This window comes from Leucopleurus acutus (genome assembly GCF_964270905.1).
Source record: "Leucopleurus acutus genome assembly, chromosome: 8".
Classification (NCBI taxonomy): Eukaryota; Metazoa; Chordata; class Mammalia; order Artiodactyla; family Delphinidae; genus Leucopleurus; species Leucopleurus acutus.
In genome coordinates this window covers 12,226,493-12,242,523 of record NC_139151.1, presented here as the reverse complement: position 1 = coordinate 12,242,523, position 16,031 = coordinate 12,226,493, and the positions used below count along the sequence as shown (strand labels likewise).

At 45.9% G+C, this 16,031-nt stretch overlaps 1 protein-coding gene across 2 annotated transcripts in view; it reads left to right on the top strand.

Annotated features, from left to right (window-relative positions):
• SORL1 (sortilin related receptor 1) overlaps nt 1-16,031 on the top strand; it is a 156,813-nt gene that overhangs the window by 67,668 nt on the left and 73,114 nt on the right. For both annotated transcript variants that reach the window (XM_082845306.1, XM_082845307.1), the window contains 4 exons: nt 1,322-1,410; nt 9,766-9,944; nt 11,433-11,619; nt 15,272-15,400. In XM_082845306.1, the coding sequence (XP_082701432.1) occupies nt 1,322-1,410; nt 9,766-9,944; nt 11,433-11,619; nt 15,272-15,400 (584 nt within the window). The remainder of the gene's footprint in view (nt 1-1,321; nt 1,411-9,765; nt 9,945-11,432; nt 11,620-15,271; nt 15,401-16,031) is intronic.

Genomic DNA, 16,031 nt, shown 5'->3' with positions numbered 1-16,031 from the left:
GGAAGGCGGATTCTTAACTACTGGACCACCAGGGAAGTCCCAGCATAGATCATTTCTACTGTTCTGTATTTATCTTTAAATTCACTAATTCCTTTGTCATTTCTATTCTGTCACTGAGCCCATCAGTGAATTTCCTATCTCAGATATTTTATTTTCCTGTTCTAGAATTCATTCCTTTAAAAAAAATAGTTTCCACTTCTCTGGGAAGAATTCTTTTCTTTTGCTCATTTCCTTTACCTCATGGAACACAGTTATAAGAACTGTTTTAAAATCTTTGGTAATTTCAATGTTTGGATCATCTTGGAATTAGCACCCATTTATTGTCTTTTCTCTGGAGACTGGGAGACTTTTTACCGATCTGTTTGTATGTTGAGTGATTTTGGATTGCATCCCGGACATGAAATGAAATCCTCTGGAGGATGTTGCTGCTTTCGTTTCAGCATGTAATGAACCTGTTCAGATTCGGACTGTAACTTCTGCCTTGCATTCTTTGGAGATCTCAGTTCAGATGGCTAAGTCTTTTCTGTGCTAGTTTGGGTCTGTTCCCCACACATACAGTTTAGGGGTTAGGCTGAAACATATGTGAGTCCATCCACAGAATTAGAGGGTTTACTTCCTCATGCTCTCCCCTCTGGGATTCCAGCTACATTCCCTCCGTCATGCAGGGGCTTCTTTTCCTGACTCCTTAGGCAGAAAGTTTCCATTGAAGGTTTAGCTGCCTGGCTGGGACTAACGTATTCTAGGCTGGGGCATTCCCTCAGGGCACAGGTGTACCAGGAAGCCCCAATTGTTTGGGTAGTTTCTCCAGGTTTTAAATCCCCTTCATAAGCTGCCTTATTTTGTTTACTTTTCAGCATCCTCGGGTAGCTGTCTTTTTGTATTGAATATTTTGTCCCAATTTTTTAGTTGTAATTAACAAGAAGGATGGACTGTAGTGGGCTTATACTGTCACAGTCAAAAACCAGAACTCTAGTTGGTTAACTTTTAATAGCTGCTTGGTGAGGGTCAGAGATGTGGGTTTGACTCCAGCCTCTGCAGTTTACAGTCTGCCACTTTAATAGGAACTCCAGGTTCTTCATTTGGCAAAAAAATATTGGAATGTGAGAACTTGCTCTGCCCAGCCCCAGGGCTGTGTGGATCAGATGAGAGAATGGCTGTGAAGTGCTCTGGAAATGGAAAAGTTGTATTCAGGTGGTTGATATCCCTGCTGTGTGTGTGCATGTGTGTGCCTGAGTGTGTGTGCACGTGTGTGTGTGGTGTGTACCATTTATGCCCGGCTATCTCCATGGCAGTGATGTCAGCACTGGCTCTCTCTCTTCAGGCTCTTCCTGGACCTCACTACTACACATGGGGAGACCATGGCGGGATCATCATGGCCATCGCCCAAGGCATGGAAACCAACGAGCTGAAGTAAGTGTCTCTGGTGAAGCTTTTTAACATCACACTGTTCTCCCAGAAATTTAACTCTGTGATTATAAGTGGATTTATCTCTGTAGCACTAGGTTATTGACAGCACAATTTGTGCCTTGGGAAATTACTTAAATTTTTCTTGTTTATTAAGTGGGAATGATAATCTGCCCTTCCTATCTCAGAGAGGAACAAGTGAAATAATTTTACTGATTTGAAAAAGCACAGCTCTATATAAATATAAATTAATAATGACTAAAAAATTAACTAGAGGCTCTTCAACTTGTCTTTCTTTGCTTTGTGTGTGACACACAGAGTTACTCATAGAATGAGTCATAATAATAATAAATAATAATGATACATGAGTAGTAATTTCAGAATACATATTACTTGATAGCCAAGTGACTTTTACTGTGATACCTTTGGTTTTGGGGTTCTTGCAAATAGACCTGGAAAGGACATTTGGGGTTAATGGCTTCATCATCTAGATGAGAAAACTGAGGCTCAGAAACGTAAAGTAACTTACCCAAGATCCTCCCCTTTGTTAATAACAGACAAGACGAGCACTCAGGTCTTTAAATTACGTTCTGTGCTCTTTGCAGTATATTCCTCTGAAAAGCAAAAATGTCAAGAGTTAGTAACCTCTGCTTTCTTGAGTCTGATTTTATCAGAACCCATTCTTTCATTACTTTAGTCTGAGTTAGGACAGAAGTTAATTTTGTTAACATTCGGTCGGAAGAGACTATCTCTCATTTCTCCTTGTTTTTGGGCTGAACCCATGAGACAGATTGCTAAAGGAGCGGGAGAGAGCTCCTATAATCATCTTGTTTAACGCAAGGGAGAAAGCTTTCTTTCCTTGGCTCCTTTTAGAAACAGGGTCAGCAGCAAGAGAGAGAGGTGGGTGGTTTGAAAAAAGAACTCTTAGCTCGTTTCCCCTGTGGTTAATTGGACATGTGCTGAGTGACCTGGCCTCCAAGAAGCAGAGAGAAGCAAAGTCCCGGTGTTCTGCGTTCCGCCTGGCTGGTCTCTGGTCTGTGCAGCTCTGGTCAGCAGCTGCTTTAGAGCCAGGAGTCAGAAGAAGTCCTGTTTGTACGCAACACACTGTGTCCCCATTCAGATTGACGTTTGCTCAAATGAGGACAGTCACAGGGTACATGCTTCCCACATTCGTGTCATTTATTTATCCATTAATTTATTAATTCCCATCTCACACATTTCGCGAGCACTGATGGTGCCTGGTGATGTGTATCTAAAGAGACATAGGATGTTTTCCTTCACTCGCAAGGGTTCCATCCTCTAGTGGTGAGATAACACAAGTACACAACGCGATGTTCGGGCCGCTCCTTGAGAAGTACGGCAGGGGACGTAGTTTGGCTCCCCAGGAATACATTTCATTCTGTGCGTGGCAGTCAAACTGCAGAGACAGTTCCTGATTTTCCCTGTTTAACTGTCCTCCAGATTACATTTGCATTCCAAGCTGGCTTCTCTGGAGTAGTTAATGTGATTCTGGTCCTCTTACACCATCTGTCGGTGCATATGTGCTCGGGGAACGCAGCGTCATTGCTAGCTAGCTGCAGGAAAACATGATCAGGAAAATAGACCCGCTGCCAGAAAATCACAGTGCTTTAAGGATATGGACCCTCTAGCATCCCTCTATTTGCACAGGTCACGTGGAGGTGTCTGTAGGTATGGTTCAAATAAAACATTTGCAAATATGGAGAATATGTTCAGGCCTCCTATTGACAGGTACGTGTGTCCCAGATGTCAGGCTGAGCTTGGCCAAAATCTGTGTAGTGTAGCCACCTGGCATTTGTATGTTGCTCACAGAGTTGTTTTGTTTTTTTCTTGCTTCTCCTGCCGCTCTGCTTTTGACCTGTGTGCTATCAGCTTCATCAGAAGAGAAGCAGGAAGTAAATATTGTAATTAGTTCAGATCCTTAAACCCCATGAGTGAAGGCTGCTTCTGACTCACCTGGATTTCTATTGCTGGTCTAGGACTTCAGACACGTCTAAGTCTGGTCTCCCCAGCCATGGCCACGGCCCCCTCCTTTGAATCTCATAGTGTTTATTGGCGGCTGTCTCGTTGATTTGGCATTCATCGCATGCTGCCTCCTTTTGTTAGTTACCTTTTCATTATATGCCTGGTTTCCTCAACTCATTAACAAGGTCTTTGTAGATAAGGATTTCTATTCTATGCAGGCTAGCAGGCACTTAGTAAATATTTGATTGTTCAAATAAATAGGTCATGCACACTTAGTCTTCCAAGATTGCTTATTTTTTTCCTGGTTTATAAAACTGGAAAGGGTGGGGTAGCGTGGCAATTGCAGTCCGCGGGGGTGGGGGCACTTCTGTTATTCTCTGTTGTAAATGACAGTCCCTGGAGCTCAAATGTGAGTAGGGGTCCCCGGATGTATGCAGTCTGGTGAGAACGTGACTGTCAAGAGTTCAGGTCCACGCTGGATGGAAATGGAACATATTTCTGTTAAGCATCATTTCAGGTCAATTACACAAACATTTGTTGAATATCTACAAGGAGCCAGATGTTGTTCTAGGAACCGAGGATGCGGAGGTGAATGAGGCATCCTTTGGGAGCTGTCCAGCCCCACTGTGGCCCTGAGATGTTTCTGAGCCAGCTGGAGGGAGAGGTGGGGGGAAGAGCTTTCGACCCAAAGCTTATCCAGCCTTAGGGAGGAAGCCGTAACAACAGTAACCCTAGTGAGAGGTTTAGTGGGGACAGAGGGTGGAACATTGCTTAACGTAAGAGTTAAGTTTGGGGGTGTTTTTTTTTTTGGTTGTTCTTTTTTTTTTTAAATTAATTTATTTATTTAGGCTGCATTTGGGTCTTCGTTGCTGCGTGCAGGCTTTCTCTAGTTGTGGCGAGCAGGGGCTATTCTTTGTTGTAGATTGCAGAGCACGAGCTCTACGTGCACGGGCTTCAATAGTTGTGGCTCACGGGCTTAGTTGCTCTGTGGCATGTGGGATCTTCCCGGACCAGGGCTCGAACCCCTGTCCCCTGCATTGGCAGGCGGATTCTCAACCACTGCGCCACCAGGGAAGTCCCTGGCTGTTCTTTTAAATAATTTATGTCTTTCTCTCCCTGTTTAGCATAGTTAACTAAGAGTTGATGATTACTTGTTTCAGCTTCTGCCTTGATTCTCCGCCGAGGCTGTTCTCTTTGTTGTTGTTAATTGAAATTGAGAGTAAGAAGTGGAACGCTTTGTTTTGCTCCTGTTTTCTACATGTCTGAAATGAATAAACAAGAACCTCTTCTGGGAGTCACTTACCCCTTCGTTCAGCATGCTGTCACCGTGAACCTGCTCAGGGGTTGCAGGTCATTCCTGTGTAGAATCCGTGTTTTTCAGAGAAGGGGCTGTTGTGTTTTTGCACTCTGACCAAACATGGACCCAAGCCCAAGCTTGTCGGCTTGATAGTGAGGGATGAGATCAGTTTCCGTTTCTTCCTAGTGGTTTGCCTGTCAGCGTAATGATATTGGTAGTTACTAATAATACCTTGGACTTTCCCCAAAGCATCTTTCCTCATAGGAGATTTCAGATTTCATAGGGCTTCCCTCTGGGGAGTCCTGAAAAGCCACTGCAAAGACTACACCCAGCAGAGCAACTGTCTTTTCTGGACCTGAGTTCTGGAAGCAGCTTCACAGTTCTGGAACGTGGGAGATGGCGGTTAGCCTGTCCTTGTGGTTGCGGAAACTCCTCTCCTAGTAACTTACCTGATGGTTGCAGAGAGAGCCAGCCCCGCCCCCACTTCATTCTCACCCCCGTGTGGTGTCTTTGGCACTGTGAGTTATAGAGGAACAGGTATTCTTATCAACCTTTAACTGTTGAGAAACTGAGAGATGGGGTTAGAAAAAAAAAGAAAATACAGTGCAGTTCATTTAATTTCCTTTAACAAAAAAGCATTAATTAATGCCCCTCTGTGTGCCAGGGGCAGAAAAGTGAGTAAGAGGTCTTATTCCTGATGAACGGCAGCCCTAATAGAAGACGCTCGCAAAATCAGGTCATTTAAATATAGTAGGTATGTTACTGAACCAAACTTGGGTCCACTTGCCCATCTACTGACACTGGGTTGTGGTGAAGGAAAGTGCAGCATTTATTCTAAGGCATCATCAAGGAGTCCGGGACAGCTAGTGCTCAAAAAGCCCGAACTCCCTGATGGGTTTTATTTAGCAAAGCATTTTTTTTTTTTTTTTTGCGGTACACGGGCCTCTCACTGTTGTGGCCTCTCCCATTGCGGAGCACAGGCTCCGGACGCGCAGGCTCAGCGGCCGTGGCTCACGGGCCCAGCTGCTCCACGGCATGTGGGATCTTCCTGGATCGGGGCACAAACCCGTGTCCCCTGCATCGGCAGGTGGACTCTCAACCACTGCACCACCAGGGAAGCCCAGCAAAGCATTTTTAAAGGCCAGGTGAGGGAGGGGCGTCGCAGGGTATGTGATGAGCCCTGCACAGTTCTCTGATTGGCTGATGATGAGGTAACAGGATGGTGCCACAGGGGTTAACATGATCAGTCCTTAGGCTCCAGTAGGCTACGTGCTCATGGTCATCAAGTAGTTAACATCTTCCATTTGGTGGTGGTTTTAGCATCTGTAAAACAGCACAGGAAATGTGCATCATATATTGTTATCTAGGTATGTCAGAGAGGAGCTATAGCAGAGGACCTAGGGGAGGGGTCTGTTCCGTAGGGTCCTGCTCCGTTACAGGTATAAGATAGAGGTGAGCACAGGGTGCAGGGCGGCCACAGGAGGGCCAGTAATGCTATCTGGGAGACAGGAGAAGGCTTCTGGGAGGAGAGGAAACTTGAGCTGAGACTTCAAGGGTAAAAAGCAATGTTGGGTTGCCACCCCAATGTTGGGTTGCCACCCCAGGTTTAGAAAGAGCTTGAGCAGAGACCAGCATGAATCAGAGTGCAAGGTGCAGCTCTTTAGTATTGACAGAATGTACATCTCGGGGTGTGTGTGAGGAATGAGGCTTGCAGTAGCTCTGTGGTCAGGGGCCAGGTCCCCTGAGGACCTTACACGCCGCACCAGAGACATTAGACTTTGCTTTTGAAATGATAGAGTCCCTCTGAGGGTTTAAAAATAGGGGAATGACCTGGCTAGTGTAGAAAGATGGCTCTGGCAAGTTGAGGAGCATGAATTTAAAAGGACCAAGACTGGAGGTGAGAGAGGCTGCTTAGGTGGGGACCAAGCATTTTGAGGACTATGTGTTCAGGACCTGCTTTTTGACTAGACGGTGTCAGGGGGGATGGGGGGCGGGGTGACAGGGCAAGATGATCATATCCCTCATAGAAAAGCAGAGGAAAAGGTATTGGCCTGAAGGGCCATAGGATGAGTGCAGATGTGGACAAGGTGAACTGAAGTGGCTGTGGTATGTCCACGGGGAGATCCCCAGCAGGGATCTGGACATATTACATCCTCTGGTTCTGTCTTCCACTGCCCGTTGCAGGAATTTTCTCTCTGTCATCTGTGATGGATGGTCACACGAACCCGTGTCTCCTGCATTGGCAGGCAGATTCTCAACCACTGCGCCACCAGGGAAGCCCTCCATTTCTAATTCTTTATAGGACTTGCTGGGTAACCAACCCACGTCTCACTGCTCACTAACCTCCCAATTATTTTGGTCATTTGAAGCATAATCCTTGACTTATTTTGAGTTTGCGTTGTTTGGCCACTGTTTCTACAGATTACTAGCTGTAAGAATGACAGCTAGGATTAATTAGCAGATTGCTACTGCTCTTTAAGTTTTTGCCCTTGGTTAATATGAGTCTTTTCTCATCTTGAATATGTTTTTTTTTAAAAGTCTGAGCTCATCAAGGACCTTTCTCTCCAGCCACACATGTGTGTTTTAAATTGAGTGTCTACCACTGCTTCACTTATTTAGTGTATCTTTGGTTATATTATGTTACTATTGTATTATAGTCCCATCTTCTTGAGAGCTTTGGCCATGAGATTAGGTCTATACTTCTGTCTGAATGTTTTAAATTCTCCGTTCCTAAGGGCTGGGGCCCTACGTCCTCTTTCACGACTGTTAGGCGTATAAAGATGGCTTGGTTTGTTTTCTTGCAAGGTTCTTGTCACTTTCACTTCACCAGCACAAGTTCTCCTCTGGAGGTCAGAATTTGGTCCAGAACAGATGTTCCCTTAACTTTTGCAGTTGATAATGTGACTACCGTGTCTCCAAAGTTTTGAAAAAGCACTGTTTTTTAAATGCACAGTTTATTCTTAGGTTCAGGGCTGTACTCGGCCATGCACCTGCTTTTTAGTCTCATTAATATGTTATGGTCAGAGTCTGCTGGGAACTTCTCAAGAAATGGGATGATTCATTTCCTGAGGTTATCTCACGTTCGAGGGGCTGTTAAGCAGAATTACCTAGGCAATGTGCAAATAGGCAGACTTCCGGCCTTATCACACGGATAGCTCCCATCATGTCTGGTTAATAGGCTGACTCTGCTGGTTCAGTTTGCTTTAAAGATGGCACTAAGCCATTCGCTCATCACCCTGCTACAAGAAAGAGATTGAATGAGTTACCTTATCCCCGTACCTGCTTCAGAGATAGCTTAAACCAAAAGCATATCAGCCAGGAGAGAATTTCTCCTCTTAGGAAGATCTGTGGAGGAGATTGTTTAGTCCCCATTGCCCTGTAGCCCCACCACTAGGTTTAACCCATGGCACTTCTTGCAGAAGTACCAATTTTAGTAATCTCAAGACAAGAGGAAGTGTTTGGATTGAATGATGTTGTAAAAAGAACTACATCAAGTATTAAGATCCTGAGTGAGTAAAACTAATATCTCAAAAACATGGGAAAAGTGAAAGAAAAGTTTTGTATATAATTTGGATTTGAGAGACCCAGTAGCTCTGTGACCCTCATGAACCCCCTCTTAATTGAGTGGTTTCTCATGGTGAGCATCTCACCAGCTTACTGGGTGATGAAGCAAATACCAGGCACACTTTCCTCTCCTCCTCCTCTTCAATACAAAAGCTAATTTGAAATCAATACAGTTACTTCAGTGCTGCTTTTTTTTTTTTCTCAAGGGCTTGCTCTCTCGTTCTGATGTAGTCTGTCTTGGAGACTTTTCTCAGGACACACTTTCCTCCAACTTTTTAATTTTTAAGACTATGGGAAAAGTTGGAAAAATTGTATAAAAATTACTCATGTGACCTTCCCCTACAGCTCCCTTAATCACCAATTGTTAACATTTTGTCCGTTTGCTCTGCTTTTGCCATCTATCCTGTCTGTCATCTTTCTATCCATCCATCCGTCCAGCCATTCATCTGTGCAGCCACCCTTTTTTTTGGGGAATCATTTGAAAGAAAGTTGCAGCTCTTGGGCCCCTTTCTAGCTAAATACTTAAACATACACATATCTCCAGGAAGTCAGCGTATTTTCCTGCACAATCAGAATGCCATTATCACACCCAAGAAAATGATCATGAACTCAGTATTACTTATAGACTATTATATTTTCTCAGTTGTCCTTTACTATTTGTAGCTGCTGTTTTTTTTCTGATCCAGGATTCAGTCCATGTTTACATATCGCCATTTGGTTATTATACCTCTTTAGTCTCTTTCAATCTATAACAAGCCCTCTGCCTCTTGTTGGTTGGTTGGTTGGTTTTTCATGGCCTTGATGTTTTGAAGAATCCAGACCAGTTGTCATGTAGAAAGTTCCACATTCTGAATTTGTCCAGTCGCATGGAATAGTAGTGCCTAGATGATGCGGTATCCTCAGTGCTTTATCCGGGAGGTACACGATGTCAGGTTGAACCACTGTGAGTGATGCTAAGTTTGTTGAGGGTTGTACCTCATATTGTCAGCTGTAAATTACATTTCCCCTTTTGCAGTGAGTGTGAGTTGATATCTTTAGACCGTGTGAACACTCTGGTCCTCTTGTCTGACTCGGTTGTTACAGAGGGGGGTTATAGTACAGTCACTTTTCTCATTCTGTCATTGTTTTCAACATTTATTAGGTAGCACTGTAGTATAATAAAAAAAAAATTCCCTCCTCCCTTTCTCTTCCTGTTTGGTATCATTTAGAGACCCATGGCCTCCTTTCATTCAGTGTATTATCTGTTACCATCATTTCTCTTTGTTAAGTTCATATTTTCCCAGACTGGCCAGTTGGAGCCCCATCAAGGTGGCTCCCATGTCCTTTCGGGTCATCGGCATCCGTCTGTGAGCACTTCCCCCCTTTCTGGCACAACCTTAAACTTGCCCGGCTTCAGCCCAGTATCAGCCACTCCTCCAAGGAGCCCTGGTTCCTCTTACAGATGAATGTTATCTGGAAACCAAGCTCTTGCCCCGGAGACTTTAACCGCAAGGATCCTTTTACTTGCATTTGGGCAGGTACAGTACCAACGAAGGGGAGACCTGGAAAACATTCATCTTCTCCGAGAAGCCGGTGTTTGTGTACGGACTCCTCACTGAGCCCGGCGAGAAGAGCACTGTCTTCACCATCTTTGGCTCCAACAAAGAGAACATCCACAGCTGGCTGATCCTCCAGGTCAATGCCACGGCTGCCTTGGGTAAGCTGCTGCCTCCTCGGCCCTTTGCACAGAAATACCTATTGAGCAAAGCATCAGCTTAGATACCGTGCCATGGGAAGAGTTTGTGATCCATTGAAGAAGACGGGCACATATGCAGTAAGTGAATGAGAGATTCAGAGGCAGGTGCTCGGGCAGTTGTTAATAGGGCCACATGTTGTCTTTTGTATCCTCATTTCCTGTGCGGTCACGGGCACAGGGCAGGTTTACGTATATGTGTGCTGAACATGTGAATGAATGAATGCTTGGAAAACATACTTCCAAATTAGCAGTTCCAGTTTGGCAAATTCAGTGGGTAACTACTACTAGTGATGCAGGGTCCTCTCAGAGCTGTCTGGGGTCTCATCACCATCTGCTAGCCCAGACCCAGGACCTGTAAATAAGCGAGCAGGGAGAGTGAACTTCTTTATCATACTTCTTCCTTCCTCACCCCCGTGTAACCCTGCCCTCGGCAACTTCTCTGCTTCGGCTGACATTATTCCAGCTGCCTGGAATGCCCCTTGGGTTCAGTTTCCACTCGTTGAAATCCTTCTCACGGATCAGGATCCAATGCACTTGACTGCTAATCCCAACCAAGAGATCTCTCCCCTCTTCTCTGTGTCCCTAGCGTACGTGTACTCATCACACCTTGAATTACAAATTTGTGTCTGTCCCTCTGGGTGTGTCCTCTCCCATCAACTAGATCATAGGTCTGTAGACACAAGAACCTGCCCTGGGCATAGTCATATTCTACCCACTGGACGGCCTGATAACCTTATTGTCAGTAAGGGTTTAATAAATGCTTGCTGATTGGAATGGTGTTGAGTTGACAGTAGTTCATCAGTTTCAGGCAGCATTTAATCTGACCAAAGACACACATATGAAAAAGACGTCAACTACCAGTATAGACATTGGTGTACTTTGGCATTCCTGTAGAAACCACTCTACTTAAATTTCGAGTGGATGTGGGTAGATGGAATGACGGTCCAGGGTGTCTGACCAGTTCTCAGCCTCCTCTCATGAAGATCCCATACCTTCCGAGCAGTGACGGCGAATTCTCTTGCTCGTGGGCCATACTACCAGATGCGTCCACGCTGCCTCGGGAAGCAGGCAGGGGACAGTACTCCTGAGTGATACCATCTCTCAGGGATTCAGCCTCTACCTAACTCCCTGGAGATAAACGCCTCTGGGCACCTGTTTCTAAGGAAACTGCCGAATCTGCTGAAATCTTTCCGAAGTGTAGACAGTGAGCACCAAAGAAGCCTGCTTCTTCCCATCTTTCTCAGATGCACGTCCGTGTTTCAGGGGACACCAAGGGGCTGCTGCCCGGCCTCAGAGCCGGCTGATTAGAGGGGCGGGCTGGCTCCGGGGGCCTGCACACCTGCTGGGCAGTAACGGGAGGTACGGGAAGTGGGTGGCTGGGCTGCGGGGCGGGCAGGACAGGAAACCCTGCGTGGGTCTGCCTGTAATGTTGTATTTCCTCCTCCTTAGGGGTTCCCTGCACAGAGAACGACTACAAGCTGTGGTCCCCGTCTGATGAGCGGGGCAGCGAGTGTCTGCTAGGGCACAAGACTGTTTTCAAACGCAGGATCCCCCACGCCACGTGTTTTAACGGAGAAGACTTCGACCGGCCGGTGGTCCTGTCCAACTGCTCCTGTACCCGACAGGACTATGAATGGTGCGTTCTACATCCATGCCAGGGACTGAGTTCTATTCTGGTCACTCACCGGTGTGGGAAACAGACTAGGACGTGGTCCCTTCCCCTGAAGAAAGGGAGGGAATCATAGGAAACAAATATTTATTAAGCATCTCTTAGGAGCCCGGAACCGTGCTAGGCACTGTTTATGCAAGTTATTCCATTTAGTTGTTACAGCCATGTGATGTGGTGGAGGTGTGACACCCAGGCAAGTTGCAGTGGTTTATGCAGGAATAGGTCACTCTGGGATTTGTTTCTACGAGGGCAGCCCAAGAAAGGCACATGCTGAAGGTTCGATTGTAGACAACTCCTTTTTTGTTAGGAGTCCTATTCTAGAGGGAATTTGTTTCTTTATCTGAAACGAGGGGGGGGGTTAGTGTTTTTTATATATATATATATATATTTGTATATTCATGGGTCCTTGAGTAAAATATCCAAGGCACTGCTTGACATCGTGGAAGAAATGACGTGCACACAAATCATTGTAACAGGAGACGGGAAGATGCAGGTACCTTGGCGGAGGAACGGGTGCTTTTACTGGGATTATTGATAGGAAGGAGGAGACTGGGATTTGCTGCTGGGGAATCAGGAAATCTCTGGAGGCAACACTGTTTGAGATGGGCTTTAAGGAGGAAGCATCTGGATACATGACTGGAGCGTTCTGGGAAGACACAGCGGCAGCGTGAAGGTGTGGAAACAGGAAAGTGTAGTTGGTGGTTTAGTTTGGATGTCTTGTGGGGTGTATGACTGGGGGTCAGTGAGTGGAGATGAGGCTGAAAAGAGAGAGACTACGGTGGGGTGGAGACTTGGGCGTGGACCGTATTCTGTAAGCAGGAGGATGTCTTTGGAGGCTTTTGAGGAGAGTTGATGACCAGAACAGAGCTTAGCTTTAGGAAGATGATGCTAGCAGTAGAGACATAGGGTCTCAGAGCCCGTAGACGATCCCCCAAGTCTGTGATCCAGCATGAAATCATTCCAGGTTTGCAGCGCTCTCGGTAGAGCGCAGGTACTGATCATAAGCACATAACTCATTTTTCAGTGGTTGCCGAAGCATAAAGAAACCAAAGGTTGCTTTGGGAAGCCACACTTATCTTGACTAAAGCCGGAAACCTTGGATGTGTTCTAGTCCAGAGGTGGGAACAGGGCCACAGAGTAAACGTTTTAGGCTTCGCAGGCCATGTGGTCTCCGTTGCAGCTACTCAGCTCTGCCTATGTATCGAGATTGCCTCCTAGATGAATGGGCGTGGCCGTGACCCGATAAAGCTTTATTTACAAAACAGCCAACGAGATTCAGGCAGTTGCGGTCCTAGACCAGTGCTTCGGAAACTTGAAGGTGCATGTCAATCATCTTGGATCTCATTAAAATGCAAGTCCTGACTTGGTTGTCCTGGGGCCCTGCCGTCGCCCAGGCTCCAGGTGACCCCGAGGCTGCTTCTCTGCAGAGCTCCCCTCAGAGCAGCAGGGCTTTAGACAGCTAAAGACGAGCATCCTCTCCGAAAGCCGTGTGGTCCTAAGATAACAACGTAGACGCTTTCATGGCAGAAGCACAGAGCTGTTCAATGTTCCCAGTGATGTCCGCTCAGTGCCCCTCTGCTGCCTTCTGCCCTCCCTTAGAGAACCCTAAATGGTAATGCCAATCGGAGGGATTTTGCTGGTCTGAGGTATCCCTGCTGACTGGATTGAGACTTTGGGGACCCTGATCATGGAAAAGATTACGAGCCCTCTCTCCTCCCTCTTTTATCTCCATTAAATACTTGAAAATAAGACAAAATGAAGAATATGTGAGAAAATCTGACAAATCTTGATTTTTTTTTTGATGAACACTATTATGCTTTTTCTCTAAAATCATCATTGTTTTTCTCTAAAATCCCCCCAAAACAGCAATAGCAACAACCAAAAGCAAAGGCCAGGTGCCTGGCCCCCGTGGGTCCACCACACCCACTCAGCTAAAAGCCACTGGAGGCTGAGACCAGGAAACAGCCTGCCCCATCCCTCTTGGGCTCTGGGCTTTGGGCTTTGGGCCAGATGGGATTGTGGGGTGATGACCATGCAAACGGTGAGGGTGTGTTTCAGGGCATCCTGTAGTTCCCCTGTTTGCTGTAGCTTCTAGAAAGGAACCAGCCTGACTGCATGGCTCTTGGAAAGGTTTGGTGGCACTGACCTGTGGCAGTGGGGAGGGCAGGGTCTGGACATGGACATGAAGAGAGGAAGTGAGAATCGGCGAGCTCCCAGTGTCTGTCCATTGGTCCTGCTCCTGAGGGACAGCTGTACTTACTTCCAACAGTCCTTCCGGGCCTCCCTGGGAAGCACAGTTGCTAGCCTGTATGTTCCCTGATTTCAGGAGTAGTTTCTTTTACATCTTTATATTCCCCCAGGTTGCCAATAAGAGTGGTTTTCAAACTCTTGACTGCAACTCCTAGTAAGCAATGTATTTTATAGTGTGATCCTGTACCTACACATATTTGTGTATGTAGACACGTACACACATCTATGTAAACAGGAGTTTTATGAGGTAAGATTCACTTTCAAGTGCGATGAATTTTGCAATTTCTTTGTGAGGGGGGGAGGAAGCAGGTCTGGACCCTCCAATATGCTTTCACAGCCCACTAGGTCATGACCCATAGTTTGAAAAAACTGCCCAAGCAGAGTACTTTGCCATTGGAGTAATTAATGCTCTGCTTAGTCCCCCAAAAGGTTTAAAGCAGCCATTCCGTAGAAATTTACCGGATTTAATGAATGGAACGTGTTTGGTACAGTAATAAAACTGCTCCCTTCTGAAAAATGCTCTACAGGGTGCTAAATGTGGACTGTCATGTAATATGTACACGAACCACTTTGCCCTGTACCTGTTAATACTTTTCCTGCAGTAGGTGTTATACTTGATAGAGTAAATGAAGGCTTTTGGGTAAAGCACATCGACATGGGAAGTCCCGTTGGATTACGAGTTTATGGTTTGGGCCAGACCTTGGCAAGTACAGCTGCCTTGTTTTAGAGCCGTCCACTCACGCAGACAAGGGCAGGGCCAAGACTAGACCTGGGACCCCTGCTTCCTACCCCAGGGCTCTGCCTGGCTAGCTGGCCAGTGTGGAAGAGATGTGGTCCCCAAATTGCAGAAGGTCTGGGTCCCGAAGTGCACGAGGAGACCCCCACGGTGATTTTAGGGAGAAGGTGGACATGCTCTTAAATAACATTGAATCCTTAGTTTAGAAAAAAGACGGTTCCTTTAAATTTCTCTTTTAATCCTTCCAGTCATGTCAAGGAGAAAGTCTCACTGGGTGCTAGTAATTCTTCACATTTGCCAATTGCTTTTAACAAAGAGAGGGCAGGCCCAGAGTCTCTGGACAGGGAACTGGGTCCAGCTAAAAAAAAGTCAGTATTATTTTGTCTTTGGCATCATGATCTGTCTCGTTTCTGTCTATTTATGGCATATGATAATGGTTTTCCAATTACGGCTCTGTTATAAAGTTTCTTTTGAAAATGCATTAGTGTAAAATAGTGAGTATTCGTTAAAGGGACATGTTGAGTAACTTACAATACAGGTGGTGGGCAGTAGGGTGGACGTCACAAGGGAGGGTCCCCAAATACCTGAAGTGTGTCAACCAGCGGCCTTACCGAGCCCCAATTGCCTTTTCAGTGACTTTGGCTTCAAGATGAGTGAAGATTTGTTATTAGAGGTTTGTGTTCCGGATCCTGAGTTTTCTGGGAAGTCACACTCCCCTCCCGTGCCTTGTCCTGTGGGTTCTGCTTACAGGAGAACCAGAGGGTACGTCTCACAGAGGTTGCCATGTCTGGGACACGGCGGGTCTGCACTTGGTATGGAGAGCGCAGAGGACCACCTGGGTTCCTTTCATACTCTAAATGCCAGAATTCCAAGGTAGCAGGTTTCAGGTAGCTTGGGGAATATTTAAAACTGTGATGTTTGCAAACTCGTCTCCCCATCCTAGCCCCCTGTGGAAAAAAAGGCAAGTCTGTAAGCGTCTCTGCAACTCCAGTTGTTTCTTAAGTCATAAACTTCAGCCAGTGCACGTCTTCAGAGCACTGTGTTGAAGAGATACAGTTGACGCTTGAACAATACACATTTGAAATGCATATAAGGTCCACTTACATGTGGAGTTTCTTCAGTAAATATAATACCTGTATTTTCATTGTACTTTTAAGTTAAGGTGGGGGAAAGTTTGTGTTCGATGAGAGATCACAGTATGTAGAATCGAAAGAACTAGGGTTCTAATCCTGATTCTACTCAGACTATTTGAGTTCCTGCCTTTGGGTGAGTCATTTATGAATTCCTTTGATTTTGAGGTGGAGGTAGCAGTACTACGTGGATTTTTACCTATAGTGGTGGGGGGTTGGTCAGTGCCCCTAACCCTGGAGCTGTTCAAGGGTCAACGGTATAT